This window comes from Siniperca chuatsi, linkage group LG13 (assembly GCF_020085105.1).
Source record: "Siniperca chuatsi isolate FFG_IHB_CAS linkage group LG13, ASM2008510v1, whole genome shotgun sequence".
Classification (NCBI taxonomy): domain Eukaryota; kingdom Metazoa; phylum Chordata; class Actinopteri; order Centrarchiformes; family Sinipercidae; genus Siniperca; species Siniperca chuatsi.
The window spans coordinates 13,131,821-13,155,136 of NC_058054.1; the positions used below are offsets into that span (position 1 = coordinate 13,131,821).

General features: G+C 40.3%; 3 protein-coding genes across 6 annotated transcripts; 1 reads left to right on the plus strand and 2 right to left on the minus strand.

The window, feature by feature from the left end:
• Window positions 1-3: 3 nt before the first annotated feature.
• sharpin (SHANK-associated RH domain interacting protein) lies at window positions 4-9,666 on the minus strand. 2 transcript variants are annotated; one of them, XM_044220579.1, is made up of 9 exons: window positions 9,123-9,666; window positions 4,924-5,098; window positions 3,714-3,806; window positions 3,475-3,616; window positions 3,281-3,371; window positions 2,917-3,202; window positions 2,204-2,307; window positions 903-1,001; window positions 4-800 (listed from the first exon to the last, which is right to left on the minus strand). In XM_044220579.1, exons 1-9 carry the CDS (start codon window positions 9,384-9,386, stop codon window positions 747-749), a joined length of 1,308 nt encoding a protein of 435 aa, XP_044076514.1. In that variant the 5' UTR covers window positions 9,387-9,666; the 3' UTR covers window positions 4-746. The 2 variants fall into 2 exon arrangements, with proteins under 2 accessions (XP_044076514.1, XP_044076513.1); XM_044220578.1 differs by having other exon boundaries at window positions 903-1,004; window positions 9,123-9,659.
• LOC122887394 (alanine aminotransferase 2-like) lies at window positions 4,985-15,665 on the plus strand. Its single transcript, XM_044220577.1, has 12 exons — window positions 4,985-5,104; window positions 11,347-11,523; window positions 11,634-11,723; window positions 11,846-11,954; window positions 13,386-13,519; window positions 13,626-13,869; window positions 13,967-14,046; window positions 14,142-14,278; window positions 14,590-14,764; window positions 14,891-15,046; window positions 15,182-15,294; window positions 15,499-15,665. Exons 2-12 carry the CDS (start codon window positions 11,449-11,451, stop codon window positions 15,587-15,589), a joined length of 1,404 nt encoding a protein of 467 aa, XP_044076512.1. The 5' UTR covers window positions 4,985-5,104; window positions 11,347-11,448; the 3' UTR covers window positions 15,590-15,665.
• On the minus strand, window positions 15,554-22,910 carry dhx30 (DEAH (Asp-Glu-Ala-His) box helicase 30). 3 transcript variants are annotated; one of them, XM_044220575.1, is made up of 19 exons: window positions 22,719-22,910; window positions 22,381-22,517; window positions 22,158-22,268; window positions 21,798-22,040; window positions 21,537-21,686; window positions 21,306-21,458; window positions 20,351-20,812; window positions 19,181-19,564; window positions 18,962-19,040; window positions 18,746-18,850; window positions 18,459-18,634; window positions 18,131-18,337; window positions 17,949-18,030; window positions 17,641-17,834; window positions 17,364-17,523; window positions 17,051-17,208; window positions 16,687-16,790; window positions 16,461-16,600; window positions 15,554-16,333 (listed from the first exon to the last, which is right to left on the minus strand). In XM_044220575.1, the coding sequence occupies exons 1-19, from the start codon at window positions 22,888-22,890 to the stop codon at window positions 16,074-16,076; spliced, it is 3,477 nt and encodes a 1,158-aa protein (XP_044076510.1). In that variant the 5' UTR covers window positions 22,891-22,910; the 3' UTR covers window positions 15,554-16,073. The 3 variants fall into 3 exon arrangements, with proteins under 3 accessions (XP_044076510.1, XP_044076509.1, XP_044076508.1); XM_044220574.1 differs by having other exon boundaries at window positions 21,777-22,040; XM_044220573.1 differs by having other exon boundaries at window positions 21,771-22,040.
• Window positions 22,911-23,316: the final 406 nt, after the last annotated feature.

Sequence of the window (23,316 nt, forward strand, 5' to 3'; positions counted from 1 at the left end):
AGGTTTTGTTTAGTTCCATTATGTTTATTCAGCTAATGCAAGTTTTTACAGTATTATGTATTGAAAACAGATCATTCCATTGCTGTCACAGCTCAGAGGGAATTGAGTAAAATTACATCACCTGCTAAAATGTACATCAATTACTCAATGCATTTTGTTAAAAATAATACACTTAATACAATGTTGTAAAAAAATAAAAGCACTTGACAAACCCTGTAAACGCAACACACAATCTCTTCCAACATTATTTATGGCACCAACAGATGACACACTAACAAACAGAACAGGGTATTGCACAAGGCTTCACCTTTCCTCTCACTTCACAGTTGGCAGAAACTGAAAGTCCCCTCATCTTCAGCTGCAATCAAATGCAAAGAACGCACATCACGTCTCTCTCCCCTAAAATAAATATTAGGCCATCTGTGTTGTTTACACACCCAGTAAAATAAATAACAAAGAGGTCAGGCCAAATTCAGATGTCATTGTTACGTCCAGATAACCGATCAAAGCTGATGCTCTCTGTTGCAGTTCGTCCGAGCCTCGACCAGTGCAGCTCTGTGTCATGCTACAGTGCTTCAAACGCTGCAGTCTTCAGCAGCCAGCCAGCTGTCAGAGGACTCTCAGTGCATTTGACAGTCTTGTGTGAGTATTTTGTCAACATGTGCGATTTAGCATCCTCACTCCGTTGTGTGTGTGTGTGTGTGTAAGTGAGTGCGACATAGCAACCAGACAACGATGATGGGCAGTCAGCTGCTGCTGCTTAAACCAGACTCTCCTCGATCCTCTCTCCTTCCTTTCTCCTTTGTGAGAGAATATAAAGACATAATAAAAGGTGACTGTCACCGAGGGAAGATGTTATGAAGAGCAGTATAAAAGGTATTGATTGCCAGATTATGCAGTACCTGCTGGATGTGTGTGTCAGGTCTGGCTGTAGCACAGATTTCGCAGCCCGGACGGGAAGGCTTGTTGATGAAAGTGCATGAGGGACAAGCCCACACACACTGCTGAGAGGATGTGAGTTGACACAGATTTAAAAAGGAATAATTTGCCTAATTACACAGTTTTAAACATTTACCCAAAGTCAGACAAAGCTCATAGATACATTTTCTTCATCTATGTCTATACGTATTAGCCTAGCTTAGTTCAAATATTGTATGTCTACAGGTTCAAGTAGCAGCTTCTCCAGTGTTGAGGTAGCAAAGTGTTAACAGACAGACATTCTTTAAAAGGGACAGTTCACCCCAAAATCAAAACTACATGTTTTTCCTCTTACCTGTAGTGCTATTTATCCATCTAGATTGTTTTGGTGTGAGTTGCCGAGTTTCAGAGATATCAGCCGTAGAGATGTCTGCCATCTCTCGAATATAATGGAACTGGATGGAACTTGGCTTGTGGTGCTCAAAGCGCCAAAAAAGACATTTGAAAACAGATTTGTTGTTAGCAGTTTCATGCAGGAACTATTTTCTTTCTACCGATAGTTCCTACATGAAACTGCTCACAGCAAGCTCTGTGGATTATCTTGAGTAACCGGGTCATGATTTCTGGAAAGAGACATTGCTGTTGAGTTTTTCAAATGTATTTTTTGGCGCTTTGAGCACTACAAGTAGAGTGCCATATAGTCCCATTATATTCAAAAAAGGCAGACAGCTCTACGACCGATAACTCGGCAACTCACACTAAAACAATCTAGATGGATAAATAGCACTATAGGTAAAAGGAAAAATGTATGTATTTTTGATTTTGGCGTGAACTGTCCCTTTAAGATTCACAAGTCCCTTTAAGATTCACAAGTATTTACGAAATAATTGTCTTACATTAATAATAATTACAGTTTCTAAAAATATGAATGTTTGTATTCAAGACTGACATTATAACATTTCTTTATTAGCTATTGGTAAAAATGCAACTCTTTAAATACATAGATTACAACACATAGTTAAGTTAGGCCAGACATTTTTATTAAGAGAAGTCTAAAGGTTTATTTCCCTGCCTTTGAGCTAAAGTACTACTTGATCCCACTAACACTAGTATTAAAAGTACCCTGTGGAGTTTTCTGTTGAATGTTTACATTTACCGTTTCTCAACGAAACACGTGTGTATCCTTGAGGCCTAATGAACATTCCCCCCTCCACACCATTAACCACCCATGATTTTTGGCAAAGTATGTCTACTGTTTTACTAACAGTATAGACTGCTAACATACCTGGGTTTTACTGGCTTTGTTGGTATGATCATTCAGCTGCAGATTCTCAATGTCGAGGACATCTTTGATGTCACCTGGTCTATCGCTTCCTCCACCTGTGCTCCCTGAAGATGACAAAAACAACAATAACCAAGTTTATAGAGCTATGCTTTCTCCAGTTTGAATGTAGTCTTTACAATGAGTCTGAAAATATTTGGACATATTTTCTCTGGTGTTTCTGCTGTACGTCAGCACATTGGATCTGAAATCAAACAATAACTACAAGTTTAAGTAACTGTTTACATCCACATCAGATGGACAATGTAGGAAGGAAGGAAGTTTTATAGATAGAATACTACAAAAATAAAGATTTGAATCATTTTTGCAGATTTTCAGACCTTCAACAACAAAATTCATGAATCACTGACAAAACAAGTACTGTAGTACGCTGTAGGGGTACAGTTCTTACACTGTAGGAATTGTAGCCTTTTGTAGATTAAAGAAGTTAAATAAACCTAAATTAAGCCATCTTATTACCTTTTGCAGTTAATGACTGACTGAAGTCACTAGTCCACAGACATTTGACACACACCGGATACCGAACACCCTTAAAGCTGAAAGGCAGCACTTTATTCTGATATTTATAGTTTTAAATCCAAAGTCCTGGTAAAGAATGAGAAACATATCACTGCTGTAATACTTTCTGCCTAAACTGAGACATTTGTTGAACTCACCCTGGTTGTTGTGGGGTAGCCTCGAGGGTAGGGTGCTGTAACCCCTCCAGCCTTGGGAGGTAGGGCCGTTGCCTGGTGGGAGAGGTGGGGCGAGGAGGGCGCTCTCCAGGTCCTGCTGGAACAGCTGCCGGGTAATGCGGGCTTGTCGTGCAGAGATCAGGTAGAGGTACGCTGTGTCGCCGTCCTTCTGCACCCCATAGGAGGCCAGTGACCTCGGCTCGGTGCACAAGCACTGACCAATCACCCAGCGCTGCACCCGAGGATGGAAGCCATACTCGAGAAACACCTGAAGAACAAGAGCGTTGGGAGTTAGTGAATGAAAACCAACAGCTACTTAATTATTGGATAATTGACAATTTCTAACCTGTTCCTTGAGTGCAGCCACAGTCATGTAAGGAAAGACTTTCACTGTGACACAACAGGACGACGAAACATCCTCCACTACCACAGATAAACTGCAACACAGATATGGCACAATAAGCTGCAAAAACACATAACCTGGAAGACACATCAGTCACAGTGACCTTGAATAAATCCTTAACATTTTTCATCTCTCACCCGATCTCTCCGTCTACGTAGTTCTTTTCAGACAGTTGAATCGTCAGCACTGCTTTTTGCCGAGCCAGAGCGGATGCATGCTGTGAAGCGGCTTCAGTGTCACCTGCTTCAATCGCCCTGGCAAGCTCCAAGCATAGCTCCTCTAAAAACAAATAGGTGGCAATCAAAGTGACATTTTTTAAGAGCATGTTCTGGGGCAAGGAAAGAGAAAACACATGAGGGTAAACAGAGACACCCACCAGCGAGCGGCAGCGAGGCTGAGCTCCACTGCTCCATAGCTGCTGCCGTGTGGTTGTGTCTGCCATCTGTCTCACATGTGTTAATATTTGCAACTGTCAGAGGAGAAACAAGAACTATGTTACAAAAGTGCTTAAAACACATGGTTGTCAACACACACCAATATCACCTGATATCAATATTTATTCTAGCTGCACTTGGCTGATAAAGGCCCCACGTACACATCAGCAAATTCCATTAACAACAGGGAAAAGGTTTAAACAGTTTTCATATTCAGGTCACAGACACACTCTAGCATTTTCTTATGTGCACTCAATTTACACACATTACACTTAAACTAATAATTCATTAATATATCCTAATGTCCCTGTGTACAGTTGAAACGAGAATCTACTTTAGGCCTAAGATTCTTGTAGCAATTGTGCCTGCCCAAAAGACTTTACATCCTCCTAGTAGTACACTTAATGCTGGTCTGTTTTTCTTTTAGCTCTTGGTTTTACCCACATAGAGGACAACAGTTTCATCCTTCCATTTTTTACTTTGCTTACAGGCAACAAGTGCTGTCTTTTTAAACTTTTTTTCTTTATTGAAGAAATTTTTCACCTGGGGCCACAGAGGGCATGCCATGTTGCTTTACTATATTTTTTTATTTGTTTGTTGTTTTTAGATTGTTTTTTGGCCTTTCCCCTGCATAGGATAGCAAATAGTATAGAGACAGGGATACGACAGAAAATAAAGGTCCCAGGGATGCTGCAGTGACATTGTGTGCATCTCAACCACCAGGCCGCTCCTGTTTTTATTTGTTTGATAGTTTATTAAACAGGCAGATAAACACTTACACTCATATAATGTAAACAGGGCATCTAGCTGAAGCAAATTTGCAGCACCTGTCATTTAAAATTACAAAACAAACAAATGGATTTGGCTTAATAGATTTGAAAATCTACGTATAAGTTAAGTCCGTTTTTCTCTGAAATGATTGAGTCAGCATCATAATCTGTGTTATGCTTGTTTATTAATAACAGATTATATTTATTTATAGAGTCTATCAAAGTTTTACCCTGTTTTTTGAAGAATTGTTACATTTATGTTTGACTGTGATATGAATTATTAGTTATTTTCATAATGTATTCAACTGTCAATATCTGTCCTATGCTTTTGAACAGAAAACACAGTTGGTCACAGACAAAGCAAAATAGTTGTCAAACTGACCTCTGTGTGCCTCTCTTAGTGATGACATCACCACTGTGGCCCACTCCTCGGCTTCACGGTCACAGCGGAAGTTGAAGCGGATGCAGTCGTGGGGCGGAGCAGCAAGACGCATCTCATGGCAGCGAGGTGATTTGACCTCATACTGCACCGAGCGCAGGTCAAACTCTGCAATGAACTGCAGGTAAAAAAAACAAAAACAAGCCAATCTCTAAATGCATATTGTCATTCTGTAAGGCCATTTTGAAGGAAAAGAACTGCATTTCTTCTATTTCTTTTTAAAAAAAATACAAGAAAAAGTCAATTCTAATTTTAAAATTCTTGCCAGTAGCCATTATAGGACTGCAAGTAACAATTATTTTCATTATTAATTCATCTGCCAATTATTTTCTCTATTAATTGATCGTTTTTTAATTTATTGTTTAGTCTACAAAATGTCATGTGAAAAATGCCCATAACAATGTCTCAGATGCCAAGGTGAAATCTTCAAATTAACTGTTTTGTCTGACCAACAGTCCAAAATCCAAAAGATATTCCATTTACTAGCAAATCTTCACGTTTGAAAAGCTGGAACTATCGAATATTTGGCATTTTTACTTATAAAATGGCTAAAACTATTTATCGATTATCAAAGTAATTGTTGATTAGCTTCCTGTTGATGAACTAATCGATTAATCAACTCACTGTTTAAGCTCTACAGCATTGTTTTTTTTGTGTTTGGAAAGAAGCTAAATTACATTATTAAGGCAGCCTTGGGCATATGCATATGCAAATATATGGTAGAACATTGCTGACAACCTTTTCTTAATTGTTTATATCCACCATTAAATTTGACATGAAAATAAAAAAGTACAAAATGTGGTTGCTAAATGCAATACACTACACTAGAAGAGTATGACAGTATGAAAAAAGGAAATAATCCCCTGAAATCTGTCAGAAAGCAAGTGAAATTCTCATTCTTACAGAGAAAGCCTCTTCATAAATGAGTGAGTTTGGCAGCACAGAGACACATAATCTGCCCTCTAACATTCACTGTGGCAGTGGAGGGAATCATTAGAGCACTGAAGTCTGTTGTGGGTAGACAAAAGCAGCAAAGAGGGATTTGCCTGCTGCCAGAGTGTGTATATACACTCTGATATAACTGTGTATGAAAAGTATGCCAGCTCAGATAGACAAGCTAAAAGAAGCTGGGATTTCAAAGGAAAACCATGCAAATCAAGAAGCATCTCAATTGTCAGGGGGAAATCTGTCTGACTTGAGATTCAAACAAGATGAAAAGCTGATTATGAGCCTGACAGATTTTAAGAAGACGGCACATAGTGAACTTGACAAACAAAGGACAGATTTGAGAGTAAAGTTAGGGTGAGGTGAGACAGGCAGAGTGCAAAGTAAGGTCAACTTCAGGCATGATCAAGCATGTGTGTCTACAGTCGGGACTGATGTAGCCATTGACAGTAATCACCCATCATACTGAAAGAGAAGACAGAACTTGTCCTTGTACTGAAATGTGTCCCAGTGTTGGAGCAGTGCAGCACTGGAGGTACCTTAATATATATAACCTGAATAATCTAATTAGCAAAAGTTTAGCAACTGAGAGGGGCTGCAACTTATTATTTTCTCTGCTGATTAATCATTTGTCTATGAAATGTCAGAAAATGACAGATGTCCACTATAATTTACCAAAGCCCAAGGTGATGTATTGATATTGCTTGCTTTATTCAACCAAGAGTCCAAAACCCCAAGAATATTAGCTTAAGTTCAGAAAAAGCAGCAAATCAGCACAATTGAGAAGCTTTAACCAGCAAATGTTTGGAATTTCTGCTTAAAAATGACTAAAACTAAAGCCAATTATCATAATAGTTGCAGATTAATTTTCTGCTCATAGTTTTAGCTGTACAACCGAGAGTACATCTGGCCTCTGAAAATGTTGTTCAACAAGCACAGTATGTGATCAAAAAGAGACTAATTGTAAAGAAACTGCAATACGGTTACAAAGGCCAAGAATGTGATACAATGAAGCCTGCTTGCAACAAAGAAAAGGGGACTGGTAGAGCAACAAATATCAAGCCGACAGCAAGGTGTGCTGAAGGATTAAAGGAAAAAATGCTTGCTGTATATAGAGAATTTAATGAAACATCCAGCAGTGGCCGAGTGAAGATCCCATGTGTCCTCTCTATCATGTCACAATCAGGAGGACAGCTTAACAACTTGAAATCAACACAGCAGCGCAGACACAATATCACACTAACTAAATGTTAGTTAATTTACAGAAAATTACTTTATTACAATTTTGATAAATTAATCATTTAGGTTATTTAAAGGGGCACACATTTTACAGATGATGATCAGTTTACTTGTCACAAGGAGTATTACTCAACCTTTGAAAACTATTGTTTTCAGTTGTAAAGTCAGAAAAAAATAACCCTGATGACATCATCAGGGGTTCCGGATTGGGTTTGAGACATTTTAACAGAAAGTCTGCTAATGAACTTGGGAGTATGGAGTTTGAAAGACGTGGGCACTAACCAGGCAGGGAGGGTCTAGTGATGGATACTATTTAGTTGCATTATGGGAATTGTAGGACCCTGTGTTTATGGAGCTTGCTTGAAGCTGACTAGGAGCTAAAAGTTAGGATCATTCTTTTTTCAAAATCTGTCTCTTGTGAGCCCCTGACATTTAAGTGCAATGCTAAATTGTTGGAGTGTCCCTTTAACAGGTAACACACTTGTGGCCCTGCAAGACTGTAATGCTCACACAACATACCACCAAACAAAGCTGTTCGATGAATGAAAAATGGAGATAAAACATTGCTACTCTCAGATCTTTACCACTAGATGGGCAAACATTTTTTTAAAAGTTTGGCCTAAAAGGGGCACCAGAGAATTGGTACATTGTTTCCTAAATCAAAAGCTAAATCTCCTCCATAGAGAGGACAATATTAGGACATCTCAAAATCAGCTTGTCAGGCTCAGCTCTACATTGGTTTCTCAACTTTCGTCAGTTTAGGTTTTGTCAGCCTCAGGTGTACTTGGGCTCAACTGATTGCTAATGTTAGCATTGCTAATCAAACTTAGTGTCTGTAGATACAAAATGAGTTGGATATTTCAGGCCAGAGTAAAGCAGTTTATCCCGCTCAGGTTGAAAAGCATTTTTTTTGAATGCAGAACATTTACCATGAGCTCTTGATTGCTTGTTGTTGCTTCAAACAAACTTTTAGCTTTGCGGGACATGAGTGTAAGCTGAGGTGGTGGTAAAGCATCTACAGCAGGTAAATGCACTTGTGATCTGTGTTGAAAGTGGGTGTGCGGAGTGCCAAAACTTCCTGTTAAGCTCACTACTGTTCCACATTGTTATTTATATCTGTTGCCTACATTCATTTACACTTGTCAACATGCTCCTTATCTCATAGAAAGGCTCTATACACCACAAATGTAATAAAGAAGCTACAGCTGAAAAGTAATTTAAAAATCCCCCATTTTCAAGGTCTAACCTCAGTTCTTCAGGTTTCATAGTCTCGCTATTATCCAGTAAAGAGAATTATTACAGTTTCTGAGACTTTCAACAAGACACACGGAGTGACATGTGTGATGGCACATGTATTATAAGCTTGTAATGCTACATATGACAAATAAAAGGCTGAAAACTGTTAGTTTGTTGGTGTGAAGCGTTGACCATTGAGAGGGAAAATTCCCACCGGTCTTGCCATAAACCTGAATGTGCAGTGAACATGGGAAGACTGAAAATGAAAGTGAAACTAAAATACCCTCTTAACTATAGTATTAGTAACTAAAAACAATTTAATATCATATAGGCTATAATGTCTTAGCACTAAACTGGAGTTATTGCCAGATGAGTACAGTTAAGAAGCAAATCAAGAAGGAAAGTTAAAATTTTGTAGAACTGCACTATGTTTGGTGGATATCTGTAAGTAGATCCTAACACATATCATAACACTTGGGTGGTGTTGCGGCTGCATGTCTTTATATTCACATGCATTCAATGAAATTTGGTGTGATTTTATTCCCAGATCTAAGTCTGTGGAGATTCATGTATTGGGGCTGAGAACTCCATAAAATGGCGTGTACAGGCCTATATTGGAATAAAATATGAATTTGATTCAGTATGGTGGTTTATCAAAAACATATCTAAGGGGGAACGACAGAACACCCTCTAAACATAGAGGTGTATGTGCAAAATCTCACCACACTGCGGTTTCCGCTCGTATCTCGCAGCGCCAGTCGGAACTCTCCGGCCCGGCTCGGGTCCATGCTGAGCTGTAGGCGCAGAGCCTCGCTGCCTGCTCCAGGGAGGCACAGGGGCCGGATCCCGGAATGGCACACCGAAACCCGTACTGACATTAAAACAGTGCTGCAGCAAGCCGTCAGCGCTGGCCCATCGCATGCAGCCTGTTGGGACGAGGCAGGAACCGGGGCTGGAGGAGCCCAGCCGCCCGAGCTGAGTGCCATGTCGCGGACACCAGAGGCGGAGTGAGGGTGTCGGAAGCCCCGCAGCAGGTATTACTGCTGCCTGCTGCTTCTGTTTGGTTTATAAGGTCCACCAGTGTTTGAAGAGACCGCGTTTCTTCAGGGGCAGGCAGTGGTTGTCTCCTCGCCTCGCAAATTCTTCCATATCGACCCGACCCGAGCAGAGACGGAGCGAGAGAAAAACAAAACAGGAAGTTCAAGAGCACGTTTCTTATTTATGTCCGTAGAGAAACTTGTCCACGGAACATCCGAGCTCACATTAATGCCAAAATAAAGCACTTCTCAAAAGGCACACGCGAGGAAAAATATTATATATATTTATTTCCATTTTATGTTGGTTTTTTTTAGAAAGCAGAGCAACGGGAAAAAACTGCTGTAGATTAAAATTGTTTGCTGCTGTCGTTTACAGTGAGCACAAAAAGCAATAAAATGACATAAAAACCAAGCAATCACTAAGCAACAAAACAAATAAATTACATATAACCTTCTGCAGATTTACGGGCAAAATAACATTACTTAAGTAGCAATACCTGATAAAAAATATTTTGTTATTAAAATAACACACGAATGCCCTACCATTAATCTATTACTATGAAGGCCACCCTGAAACAGATATTATGACTGTCATCTACAAACAGACTGTTTCCTTGTCTAGAGCATCACTCATCAACATAGGCACCTATACAATTAAAAATTGTATTTTCCATTTTTATTTTATTTTATTAGCAGGACAACCAGCACAGTAGGACTAATGAAAATCAGTACCAGCTGGTGGCCTGACTCGGTAGCAGGTTCACACTGAAGACAAAAAGCATTAAAACAGCACAAAGGCAAAACAATCAGTAAGGAATAAAATAAATAAATTAGACAAACACTTTCTACAGATGTAGGGGCAAAACAACATTGTTTAAGAAGTGATACTTAGTAAGAAATAGAAAACATTTAACAGAAAACAGCAAAATGATGTATACAGAGACAAGTCATTGGATTTCAAGAGCTGAGATGAGAGGTTAGTTGGTAACCCCCTCCCCTTATGTTTCACATGATTGTGATGGGGGAAAATAAAGTCCTTATACGTAACTGCATATGGCAAGCTGCATGGCACACAGAAAAGCAATTATTTAATGTAACATTTTACAGTAAATCTCACAAGAAAAGGCTGAAATAAAATGATGATGTAAGATGTAAGACCACACAGACCAAAAAAAAACCACCAACCTGTAGTTTTTGAAAAATATATAAGACTAAGTAGGAGCTTAGGAGGACTTTAGAACAGAAGTTATGTAAGCTTTTTGATTTGTGCCAGTTAAAACTTTGAGCTGTAATTGATTGACAGACATTTTGTTAACACCTGAGAGTAATGCATTGTAGTAGTTGGGTCTACTGTAAAAGCAGAAACTTCTTTGCAAGAGGATCCAGTTTTATCCAACTCAGAAATAACACCCAAATTTCTTGCCTGTTGTGTATGTAAGATATTATGTGATAGTGAGGTGTAAATACAGACAGTGGAGATATTTATCACCAGTTTAATGCTTCTTCTTTGTAACTTTAAGCTTTGGAACATGAATGAGATTTGCTTGATTTAGATTTTTGTCCCTTATGTGTACTAAATATCTCTTTAAATGAATTCAATCTATACAGTATGTAGATCAACCTAAACTGCTGACTAATTCAAATCTCTGTCACGATTTCCATGATTATAAACTATATCTAACAAAGGCATGCCGATACTTCAGTAGTTATAGTCTGAGAGTAGATACTTGTAATTTCAGCAGGTGTCATGCACGCTAAGGACTAAAAGTTAATATATAACAAAGAAGTAAATTTTTCTTCAGTTGGTGTTTAGTAAGTGAAGGAATAAAATAAAATGACATCCCTAAACTGTACCGTCTGTTAATAAGGCACCAGTTACCACGTATCTTCCATGAATATCTTTAACTAGAAATCCTATCTACACATACTCAGCTCAGCTCAACACAGCCGCTGGTCTGATAGAAGTGAAGAGGAATTGCAGAAACGTCTGTCCTGCAGGAGATGTTCAAATATGAAGAACATTAAGCAGTCAGAGTATGCAGTCCTGGCCAGACGAGCAAGCCAGATCAAGGAAGAACTCAGACAAGTAAAGAAAAAAAAGTTATTGACATATCTGCAATATGGATTCAAGTCAGTTTTTCCAACCTGTGTTGTAATGATATCTGGAACCTCTGCTTTAAATCCACCTCTCCATAGGGAGCGAGAAAGCCATACAATGAGGTGATAGATGTCTCCTGGGGCGACCCGCACAGGGCAGGCATGAAGCCTCTGTCATTTGTCCGACAGGTAATCTGTGACCTTCAAAGACTACTTATCATCTTTAAGCTGTATTAAAACGGCATGAGCAATTTAATGCATCTTCTTTTGACTAAAAATCTTACTCTGCGGCGTGTCTTCATATTTTGCAGGTTCTTGCAGCATGTCTTTACCCTCAGCTTGTGAACAGCGACAAACTGCCTGTGGACGTCAGACAGAGGGCTCAGAGGCTGCTTGGGGGATGTGCTGGAGGCAGTGTAGGTAAGAAAATGTTAAAGAGTCAGCCAACTAAATTACAAAAGGTTTTCTACTTTTCTACTGACTTCTACTAGTATCTCGCCAAAAAGATAGTTTTGATTTTATTTGCCCAGGTTTTGAGATATCTGTCTCCCAGATTTCTGCCACCATCCAAACACAATAAAGGCAAATTGAATTTTGTATAAAGTGCTCACAGCATAAACAAGACTCAGAGCCTACTGCCATGCTGGCGGCTCTGTGAGGCTTTAATGCTCAATGTAAAGAAAAACTAACTGTAAGATAGCTAAATAAAAGTATTGGACTGAGCGACATTGCCATCCCTAGAGCCATGCCACTAGTGTAGCTACAAATTACATTTAAAAACATCCCACAGCAGCATCTCTTTCCAGAAACTGTGCCCTTGTTACTCTGGATAATCTACAAACCAAGCTGTGATCAGTTTTAATTGGAACTACCTTCAATAAAAGTAATGGTTCCCATAAAAACTGTCAGTCTGGATAATCCAAATAAGGACAGCTACCAACTGAGACACTGTTTCTGGAAAAAGATGTTGCTTTTAAATTTTTTAAGTGTAAAATAAAAAAAAATTTGAGAACCACAAATAAAATTCAATTCACATCCATAGTAATAAGGTGGCAGCAGAAATCTTAGAGACAGATATCTGAAAGCCTGGGCAAATGAAGACAAAAATAAATGCATGGCCAGATACCACTAGAGGTATTTAAGTGAGATTTAGTTTTCGTGGGTGAATGGACCCTTTAAGTGATGAAATTTTTTTATTTTTGTTTTGTTTTACCTTTTGGGCCAGATATTTGATTGTTCCAGGTTCTCAAATGTGAATTTTTTTTTGTTTTTTTCTTTTTTTGGTTTTGCATTATTGTAAATTGAATATTTTGGGTTTAGATATATTAAGATATTTGAAGATGTCACATTTTGCTCATATTGATTTTCCTTTTTTTATTGTCTACTGATTTTTTATAGACCAAAAGATTAATCAAGAAAATAATCGACAGATTAATCAATTATGAAAATAATCGTTAGTTGCAGCCCGATGAGACATTTAAGAAATTAGACAGATTAAAAAAGTCTGTATACATTACAATACCTACGACTATATAAATTAATTGAGCAACTCTTTGTGTGAAAGATATCCAGAAATCCCATTGTGCAACTCAGTGATGTGCGTACTATACATAATATAAGTGTAGGTACTGTGAATAAGTATGAATAATTCATACAATATACAAAAAAAACATATGGAAGTATATTGTATGCATAGTAATACTGTATATGTGCAGTATACAATAATAATACAATACTATGAAATATAATTATTATTATAAAAGAAAAGAAAAAACAAATCAGTGTCATATCAGCTTTTCTTATCAGCCTGTTTGTTTTGTGAGAGTTGATCAGAATCTGTTATTTATTCAGGTTCTTATACTGCTACAGCTGGTATATCAGAAATAGTCCAGAGAGTCTCTGAATTCATAACGAGACGAGATGGAGGGGCTCCATCTTACCCTGAAAACATATACATCAGCCCAGGCTCGCAGTGGTCACTCACGGTAACAGTCAATATTACCGACACACTGTAAATGTTCTATACAGTCTCTTCCTCCTGTAGATTATCATCATCTTCATGTTAACACCATCTTTTACTGTGCTTATTAGAACATTTTCAACGTCTTGGTGAACAGCGAGGGTTCAGCCAGAACAGGTGTGCTGACTCCAGTGCCATGCTACTGCACTACCATTATGTCCATAGTGGGGCTGGGAGCAGTTGTTGTTCCCTACTACCTCAGTGAAGAGCAGGGCTGGGAGCTGCAACTAGAGGAGCTACATCGAGCGCTGGAATCTGCAAAGGGAGTCTGTAACCCTGTAGCTCTATATGTCATCAACCCTGGGAATCCCTCAGGTAGTAAAATCTCACCAGAATGGAGCATATAATAAGTATATCTTTGTATCAAAGAATATGTATGACAGGGATGTTTTCATGCCTTCATTGCCTCTAGGTCATGTTCAAAGCAGAAAGTCAATCCAAGAGGTGATCCGGTTTGTTTCAGAGAAGAAGCTCTTCCTTCTGGCCGATGAGGTAGACGTCTTAAAGCACTGTCACCTATCTAAGCACAATAAAAAATTCATAAACATTAACAAACGCTTCGATTTTCTGTATGTTCTCCTCCACAGGTTTATCAGGACTGTGTTTATGGGGAAAAGAGTGAGTTTGTCTCTTACAAAAGGGTCCTGTCTGAGATGGGCCCTCCTCTTTCAGACACAGTGGAGCTGGCATCCTTCCACTCAGCATCCAAAGGCTTCATGGGAGAGTAAGTTTTCAGGTCTGATGAGTATCTAAAATGCGTCAACTACTTTGTGCTTGGTGACTCTCACAAAAGCTGCAGAAATGCAACTTAAGACTTTGGCTTTGTAATTTAGACAAATCAGTAGTTGAGCAAGACAATCTCACCACAAGATTGACGAGACAAAAAGTCCTTAAGCTACTCCCAAAAATGGAAATTCAAACATTCACAATTACTATGACAACTGATCAAACTCCATCTGCTGATGAAGATTGTGCGATTTGACCGAAAGCTCTAGAACAGCTACTAATTGGACTCGTGTTTCGCTCTCCCACCAGGTGTGGTCTGCGTGGTGGATATGTGGAGCTGGTAAATCTGGACCCCGCTGTTCTGAAATACATCTACAAACTGTTCTCGAAAGACTCCTGTGCGCCTGTGTTGGGTCAGATTGCCCTGGATCTGATGACGAACCCTCCACAACCAGGAGATCCCTCCTACCCCCTTTATAATGTGGTGAGACCAGAGATATGCAATGTCTTATAGCCTGCTTTTCTCAAGACATTTTAAAATGGCATTATTCTAGGACCCAGTTACGATACTTTTTTTTTTTGTTCTTGTCTTTGACTCTCTCTTCTGCAGGAGACACAACACATCAGGACCACGCTGGTTCATAATGTGAAGAGAACCCTTCAGGTTGTCAACAGTCTGCCGGGTTTCTGCTGCCAACCAGTGGAAGGAGGAGCATTTGCCTTCCCCAGACTGTATCTTCCACCTAAAGCCATTCAGAAAGCCAAGGTTACAATACTCTTTCATAGAACCAATTATACACTGCAAAACCAGAGCAATATAATCATAAAACATTTTTTGTCACATATCTGGTGTTTCAGTCGTAAAATATTTTTGACTTGGTTATGTTTTTGCTTGTTTTAGGAAGTGGGAATGCAACCAGATACGTTCTACTGTATCAGACTTCTAGAGGAGGCTGGTGTGTTAGTCAGTCCTGGTTCTGAGTACAGACAAAAGGAGGGCACCCACCACATCAGGTATAATACCTATATCATATAAATAAATCATTTTCATACAGCTAAATACCAGGCTTTACTACACAAAAAGCACGTTTTCTAATAAACCATTGTCTAATGAGGATAATGAAATTAGTCCATTTCATGGAACATTAAAATGTAACTGTACACTGTAAATGGATGGATTTTACACCTGAGATCTTTAACCCTCCTTTCTTTCTGCAGATTTTGCATTATGACCACTGAGGAAACTATGGAAGAAATACTGAGACGCCTGACCTGCTTTCACACACAGTTTATGAAGGAATTTTCTTAAAAAAAAAAAAAAAAAAAGGTACATATTCTGCAGTTCAATAATTCATTTCAAACAATAAAAGGATTTGATAATTTTCCTCATGTTGCCATGTGAATATTTATTGCAATAAATATGGCATTATGTACTGCATGCAGTCTTTTTAATGACCTTTGGCCAATGATCCCTTGTCTTTACTCGTTAGAGTAAAATTCAACTTCTGCTTTTCAGAAAGCAAATAACCATAAATAAACCACAGTCCAAAATCCAAACCAATGGATTTCCTCACACCACATAGTTCATCATTTACCTCAAAGATAATAGCAGACAACAGTCCACTGTGGATTTCTGCTCTTCAAGAGTTCAGCACATTAAGTACTGACTCAAGCACTCAAAATGTATTTTAAAAACAACAAAATAAAAAAAAACCCAAACCATATAAATGAGCTCCTCTTTGGTTCCTCTGTACCAGCCAGCAGATCCAACTTGTAGAAAGTGCTTTATGTCATCAGTCCACCTCACTGTCACTGCTGTGGTTCTGAACAAAAGGGCTTGAATCTGTATTGTTGAGCAGCTCTACGAGTAAGGAGATGAGCTTTCCATCTTGAGAAGAGTTGGTGATTGTGTTAGTGGGATTGTTGAGGTTGCGGTATATCATGGTCTGAATGGAAGTGCGTAGCTCCCACAGCAGCTCCCAGGTCTCAACTGACAACTCACAGCGCACCAGAGAGCGTCCAGGAAGTGACACTTCTACTCTGTCTCCGTTCACTGGGACATAAGAGACAGGACAGAGAGTTACTTATGAAGAGAGGAGGATTCACTGCAAGTCTGGAGATCTAAGAGGGTTTTATTATTATAAACTGCTTTTTATGGAGAGCACATGTACATGTCCTACCTCTCTCTGTGATATCACAGTCTGTGAGCAGCAGCAGTGCGAGTGGATGGACTGCAGAAGAGTCTCTGATGAAAACATTCCCGTTGGACTTGACAGCGCTGAAAAAGGTTAACCAGCGACTAGGGAGCTCTTCTTTTCCTCTGCAACACAAAGGAAAACGATAAGTTTAAATATGCACTATGAAAGTAAATGCCTGCTGTAGTTGAATTTTGGAGCATGTTACAACCTGTTCACTGAGGAGCGGTGAAGCAGTACTGGTCCACTGAATGTGCGGAAAGTCACACTGTTGGGGCGAAAGCGCCCTCCTTTGGTCACAACACCTTTCTTCACCTGAGGAAACAAAAAGTAAGTATGATTTTTCCCCCCCCCCCCATCTATGTGGAACATCTAATGAGGGCTTTGACCCAGGCTGGTGCAAAAAGTTATATTTGTAACTTTAAAAAATAAGTAAAATAGACAATTAAAGACATACCTCCACTACTACAGTAAATATCACAAGAGCCCATATATAGATCTCACAATTCTGGCTTCAACCCAGCGGGAAATAGAATGTATAAAGTAGTTATAATAGACTTCTTGGTTGCATGTACCTGAATGAGGTTGGGATAGAGTCCAGCCAGCAGTACAGCTTTAAGCAGTTCATCCTGGTTGCTGTGCTCGTTGTATAGAGAAGTGTGACGCTGGCACTCACTGGCACGAGACACCAGCTCGGCTTCGTGCAGGTTCTCGCTGAACTGAGAGATGAGACCTGCAGCATGATGGCACAAGAACACAAATCGTTTTGTGAAAAGTTTAAAAAAAACAAAAAAAAAACAAAAGGTAAGAACAAGTGATTTAAAATCCACAATACAACATACTGAGACAATGTCTAAATGAGTGCGTGTGTGCGCGCTTCTAACTAACCATTGATGAATCGAAGGCCGGCCCTGGACAGTGTGTGTGTGTCCAGATATTCATCTCTGTCCTCTCTGTCCCCCTCCTGCTGAACCCTCCTCCAGCCCAACACAGCTCTGATGAACACCAAATAGTCACTGTAGCTGCAGCCGCTCAGAGCAGCTTTCACCTGGACAAACAGAACACAGATGGCTGAATGATAACTAATTAGTACACGGTTACACTTTGTGCTGTCTCGTTATTCTAAAACTACATGGATCAACAGGTGGGTGTTAAATCATCTCACCTTGTTGACTAGTGCTCTGTTCTGCAGGCTGTTGTGAAAAGGGTCTCTGGTCAGACAAGCAGCAACAGACAGCATGGGCAGAACACATCTGAACATGGTACTCAGGACCAGCACTTTGCCCAGACGAGGGTCACATGACATACAGGCAACACGTTCTCCTAAAGGAGTCAGGGTTTCCGTCTTGTCCAGAACTCCTACAGATGTAAATATTGACAGCTTAGACATTAACTTTACATGTTAGACACACACACAAGATGGCTAAAACGTCTCCACACAATCCAGAACATAAGCAGTTGTGAATCACTCACCAATGTCTTGTAGATTTTGGACAGCATCTTTCACAGCTTCTTGCTCCGGACTGTCCAACACTTGGGATAAGAAATCCACAGCCTACACACACACACAGTAATCATTCAATATGCATGAATTATGCAAAATGACAGGTTAAAAAATAAATAAATCCATAAAAGCCATTGTTCTCTTTCAGTACCTTGCAGTTAGGACTGTGGATTTTGGCTTGCACTACTAAACTCTCCAGCGGGGTGCGCAGGATCTCAGGGATGGGGAAGGGAGTCATGGATTCCAGCTGCTTTCGTGGGAACAGGTGGTAGGACTGTCCTGGCTGACATCGCCCTGCTCTTCCTTTTCTTTGAGTGACGTTAGAATGAGATATCCACACTGTGTCCAGACAGGAGACCTGAAAAACCAAAATGAAACTGATTATTTTACACAATTCCATCAGAAAATACAACAAATTGAAAGCTTAGTTTTTGCAGATCTGAAATGGTTCACAATGAAACAAATACTTTGACACTTACCTTAGTTAGCGGGTCGTAATTCTGTTCTTTGTGAGTTCCTGCATCCACCACATGGACGATGTCATCTATGGTGATTGAGGTCTCAGCAATGTTAGTGGTGAGGACAATCTTCCTCTGGCCCTCTTGGGGGCGCTGGAACACTGCCTGCTGGTCTGCTACTGATAAACTAGAGTGCACTAAAAGAAAAAAAAGGCAAGAAATCATTAATGCATCTTTGGCGAGAAATTCTATCTCTATACTTGGAAAACAAAAGACAAGTCTTTGTAAATCTGTCTGTACTCTCTTACATGGCAAGATTAGCTGTGAGCCTGAGGAAAAGTGGGGCCTCGCCTCCAGTTTCTCTTGAACAGCCCGGATGTCCTGCCATCCAGGGAGGAAACACAACACTGCACCTGAAGCATGAGGGGAAAGAATTTAACAAATATGATTCAGGGGGGCCATCATCTTAAACACTGCTATACAAGCATCATTAAAAAAAAGGTTAGAGGTAGTCTGTTAGTTACCTGGCTCGCCACATCTGTCAATGTGCTCGATTACATCAGCTACTAAATCTAAATCAGGTGTAACCTCGTGTCTTCTTCCCTTAAACAAGATAAAATACAAATTCATGAGACACAGGACAAGAGAAAAGAAACATATGCACAAAACATACAAAAGTGGGTTGAATCTGAAAGTAATACAACACATGCAAAACTGACAAATCTGGCAGACTCGAGTGTTACCTGCTTGTCCGTCTCCACTCTCTGTTGGACTGGCGGTGGGCGTCCCATTTCTCTCAGCACATCGTCCAGGTATCGGTCCCTCACTGGGTGCATGAACCCGGGCACTTTTACAACTGGGCAGCCTCCAAAGTACTGGGCCAGCCTCTGCTTGTCCCCAGTAGCGCTCATAAGCACCACTCGTAGGTCAGGGTTCTCCTTTAAGCTGGAGCGCAGCAGAGCCAGCAGCAGGTCCGTGTTAATGTCTCTCTCGTGAACCTCATCCACCACCACATGGCTGATTCCCTTCAGAGACGGGTTCGACTGCAGCTTCCTCAGCAGGACACCCACTGTGAGGAAGAGCAAGGCTCCTCCACTCTGCTCTGGTGGTCGACTCTCAAGTCTCACCTGTGCACAGAAAAGAATGACTTTTTGTACAAAAACTACATAAAACATAATATTCATAGATTTATCCACTAATGTGAATAACTATAACAACAATAGCATAAGAAAGGAACGAACAAGCGCATTTATATTACGTCTCTTGAAATCATTTAGGGTGCTACCAGCCAGTGGCAAAATCCACTAAATTCACATGTATGACGAGCAGTCACAATCTGTCTTCTTACACTTTATTATCAAATCATTTGGTTTAATAAGAAGAAAAATGTAAGAATAAAATTTTAGTGCTTGCCTTATCACAATACCAATGACAGAAAAAATCTGCCTATTACTGACACAATACATATAGATTTGAAACATTTCCAGTGTGATTACCGTGGTTGAAAGGATTGAAAACAATTTCATGTTGCTAATTACATTATTCTGAATTGAAAAAAAAAGTATTACAAAACATCTCAGTTAAAACATGCATTGGTAGTTAGAACAAAATAGCATACAGTACAGCTAATGACATTTTGGCCTGTTTAAAACAATTACTTTTAATTTTGGGAATTTTATATTTCACAGTTTAAGAAAACCAAGTTAATCAAAAATAGAAAAGCTACCATTAATTTTGTTATGAAAATGTTTTGATACTTCTGCCATCTACTTCTATGCCACTACTATGCAGATCAGTACAGAATAGAGGGTGCTCCCTCTAGATGCTGTGGCTGATTGTGATAAAAATAGTTATTGACAAAATACAAAATTACAGTAAATAACAAATACACTATACTATAAACCTGCATCTACCTGATATCCCACAAAGTGTTTTAGAGCTGGACCCATCTCATGAGCAACACGATGGGCCACGGACACAGCACTGATTCGACGAGGCTGGGTCACCAGGATGTTGCACTGAGCCCCCTCGCCACCGCTCACGCACTCCTCCAGCAGGAAGCGGGGAATCCGTGTCGTTTTTCCGCATCCCGTTTCACCAGCAATCACAACCACCCTGGAGGACTGCACTGCCGAGACCACACGCTGACGGTGGGCATCGACTGGGAGCTCCACACTCATCCCAGGGTTTGCCTTCTCCCATTCCTCCTGCAGGTGGGTGTTGAGCTGCCGGGTCTCCTGTTTAGACAGAGGCCTGTACGGCCTGCCTGTGATGGCATCTGTCACCAAGTCCTCCTCTTCCTCCTGGTTTACTGTCTGCTGTCCTCGCGCCTCTTCCTCCTCCCAGAGCTTCTGTAATTCTGTTGCCACTGGGTACTGTTATAAAGATGAGACATTGGTTTTGACATAACATTAATTCATCACTACATGGCCAAAAGTATGTAGACCCTCGAACATTACAACCAAATGTAAATGATGAACGTTTGACGCCACAACCATATTTGTTTGCCGCTATAACAACATCCACACTTCTGGGAAGGTTTTCTACAAGATTTTGATTTTGGAACCTGGCTGCAGGGATTCATTCAGCTACAAGAACATTAGGTTGAGGTACTGATGTTGGATGATAAGGCCACATTCAGACACACTTAAGCCCTTTGTAAAAAAAGCAGCACCTTCAGTTGAATGAGGCCAGTCTGTCGACAGTGGGGGTCATTGTATGCTGTAGCATTAAGATTGCTCTAAGGGTACCACGCAAAAAAAAAAACCCATGTAAAAACAGCCCTAGACCAAAAGTACACAGATTAAACTTTTGGTAAGAAAAACCTCTAAATTCCATCTATCTTTCTCACATGAGGTGAAGACTGACCTGTGCGAAGTACTCTCTCATGTGTTTCTGCAGGTACTCTGGGACTTCCAGAGTTAGGGGGCGTCTCTCTCGCTCTCCAGCCTCCCTCACCTTCTCTCGATGGTACTTGGCGTGAGTCAGGGGGTTGTTGTCTTTATCCAGTAGCTCCAGCTCCTGGACATGATACATATTTCTCAACATAGCTCTAACATGCAGTTAAAGGTATAGCGGTTTTCCCAAAGTTATCCCCACCTTCAGTTTCATGCAGGCAAGGGCTGCAGCTCTCTTCTCTGCTGTCACTCGGTTGCTCGCTGTGGCTGAGAACGTCATCTCCTCTGGCCAGTGCAGGGTCAGTTCACACTTCTTTAGCTTCCCTCCGGTTGTTCTGTACCACATTAGCTCCTGTAAAGATAGAGAGTGACACATTTAAAATACATGAGTTAAGAGTGCTTAACTTTCATTGGTGCAAGAATGAGAGCTACCAACTCTGACTCTGTTGGATGATGTGGCCACCTGGATGACCCTGGTGAGGAGAGATTTAGGTTGTGGAAACTGCAAAAGAGCTTCAGAAATGTTGGAGGTGACTTCTTTGGGGGACGGCCATTGTTTTTCTTCATCTGCTATTGTGCTAGACACATGGACATTTTCTGTCCACGAGTCGTCCTCTTTACCATAAAGAGCTGAATGAAGCCCCCCTCTCCCCCTGCCGGCTCTCCTCCTGGGGAGCTGATTATTTGGACCAATAACGCCCATTTCCTGTACACAAAGAAAGAGGGGAAGGGGAGAGATGAGGAGCAAATATCACTACAGATTTGTAAGACAAAATAGAAATGTGTGTCTGTTTTTTTACAGACTGAAGTCACCGTAGCTTACTTTGAGTTTGAGACAAGCAGCAGCTGCAGCAAATCGCTCTGCATCAATCTTCTTGGAGGCATGACCCTCCTCTTCAATCTTGCAGGGCCACAGTAGTGTCACAGTGGCTCTCTACAGAAACAAAGTTACAAACACAAAAACTTAATTCAGCTATGAGAGACGTTAGCTCTCAATGACATGGTGTGTCCAGAAATCCCCATCTCATTGTGACTTTTGTTCAGACCTTGACACCCGCATGTTCCGTGCAGCTGTACTGGATGAGCTGGGACAGGTCGCTGACTCCCAGTGACCGTGATATGGTGTTATTCAAGAGACCTTTAGGATCTGGAAACTCCTTCAAGAGGTTTGGGCTCACGTTACCTAAACAGTAAAAACAGAGGTCAGACACACAGCAAGGTTAGCAATTGTTTATTTCCACTCTAACCTTAGGCAAACTGTAAATAAAGACCCCAAAATACAAGCATGAATGGCATGTTTTTACACGATGGATGTCCTTGAGGTTTGGCACTGATGCGAGCTTTCACCTGTTAGCTAATTTGGCTAACAGCCGTTTCAACTCACCTCCTTTAGTCTGGAAAAATGATGCACCGTGTTCCTGAAAGCTTCGTGCTTTTGTCCGATACCACCGCATTTCTCTGCCCCAGTTGGACGCTGTTTTGCCTCCTGTATGAACACATTTAGCAATATTGCACAGCGCTCTGAGCCGCACGAGTAAAACACCGGGTAGCGCCATCTTTAAACTACAATTTCTTCTTCTTCTTCTTCTTTTTTGAGGTTTTACGGCAGCTGGCATCCACGTTGTTGTTGTTGCATTACTGCCACCTTCAGGTCAAACCCTTAAAATTATCTTAATTTCAAAAGCTCTTGATTAACAAGTTAAGTAGATTTTAAGGGGTATAGAACATTTCCCTTTATTCACACGTTACTTTAGAATATTTGTAAAATCTCTTGATCACAATAATTTCCTAATAAGAATATAAGGGATACATGACTTTCCTCTTTCCTTAATTGCCTTAACCAACATTCACAAAGTCCCCTTAAATTGCACATTTTTTTTTAATATTTGATATTCTCTCTTAATTAGTGCTGTTATAAGGGATTACATAGTTCCTCCTGTCTAAAAACCTGGAAACAAGTCTTACAATGTAGAATCATTTAG

Bases quoted from the DNA above. Each gene is read 5' to 3' on its own strand.
- sharpin (XM_044220578.1), bottom strand. From the start codon at position 9,386: ATGGCACTCAGCTCGGGCGGCTGGGCTCCTCCAGCCCCGGTTCCTGCC. The intron at 5,099-9,122 runs GTGAGATTTTGC...TTTTACCTGCAG, and splicing joins CGAGCGGAAACCGCAGTGTG to TTCATTGCAGAGTTTGACCT. The intron at 2,308-2,916 runs GTGAGTTCAACA...TGTCATCTTCAG, and splicing joins GCTACCCCACAACAACCAGG to GGAGCACAGGTGGAGGAAGC.
- LOC122887394 (XM_044220577.1), top strand. From the start codon at position 11,449: ATGAAGAACATTAAGCAGTCAGAGTATGCAGTCCTGGCCAGACGAGCA. The intron at 13,870-13,966 runs GTAGTAAAATCT...CATTGCCTCTAG, and splicing joins CAACCCTGGGAATCCCTCAG to GTCATGTTCAAAGCAGAAAG. The intron at 14,047-14,141 runs GTAGACGTCTTA...TCTCCTCCACAG, and splicing joins TCTTCCTTCTGGCCGATGAG to GTTTATCAGGACTGTGTTTA.
- dhx30 (XM_044220573.1), bottom strand. From the start codon at position 22,890: ATGGCGCTACCCGGTGTTTTACTCGTGCGGCTCAGAGCGCTGTGCAAT. The intron at 19,041-19,180 runs GTAACACTCGAG...ATCTTGTTTAAG, and splicing joins GAGTGGAGACGGACAAGCAG to GGAAGAAGACACGAGGTTAC. The intron at 16,334-16,460 runs GTAGGACATGTA...CTTATGTCCCAG, and splicing joins CTGTGATATCACAGAGAGAG to TGAACGGAGACAGAGTAGAA.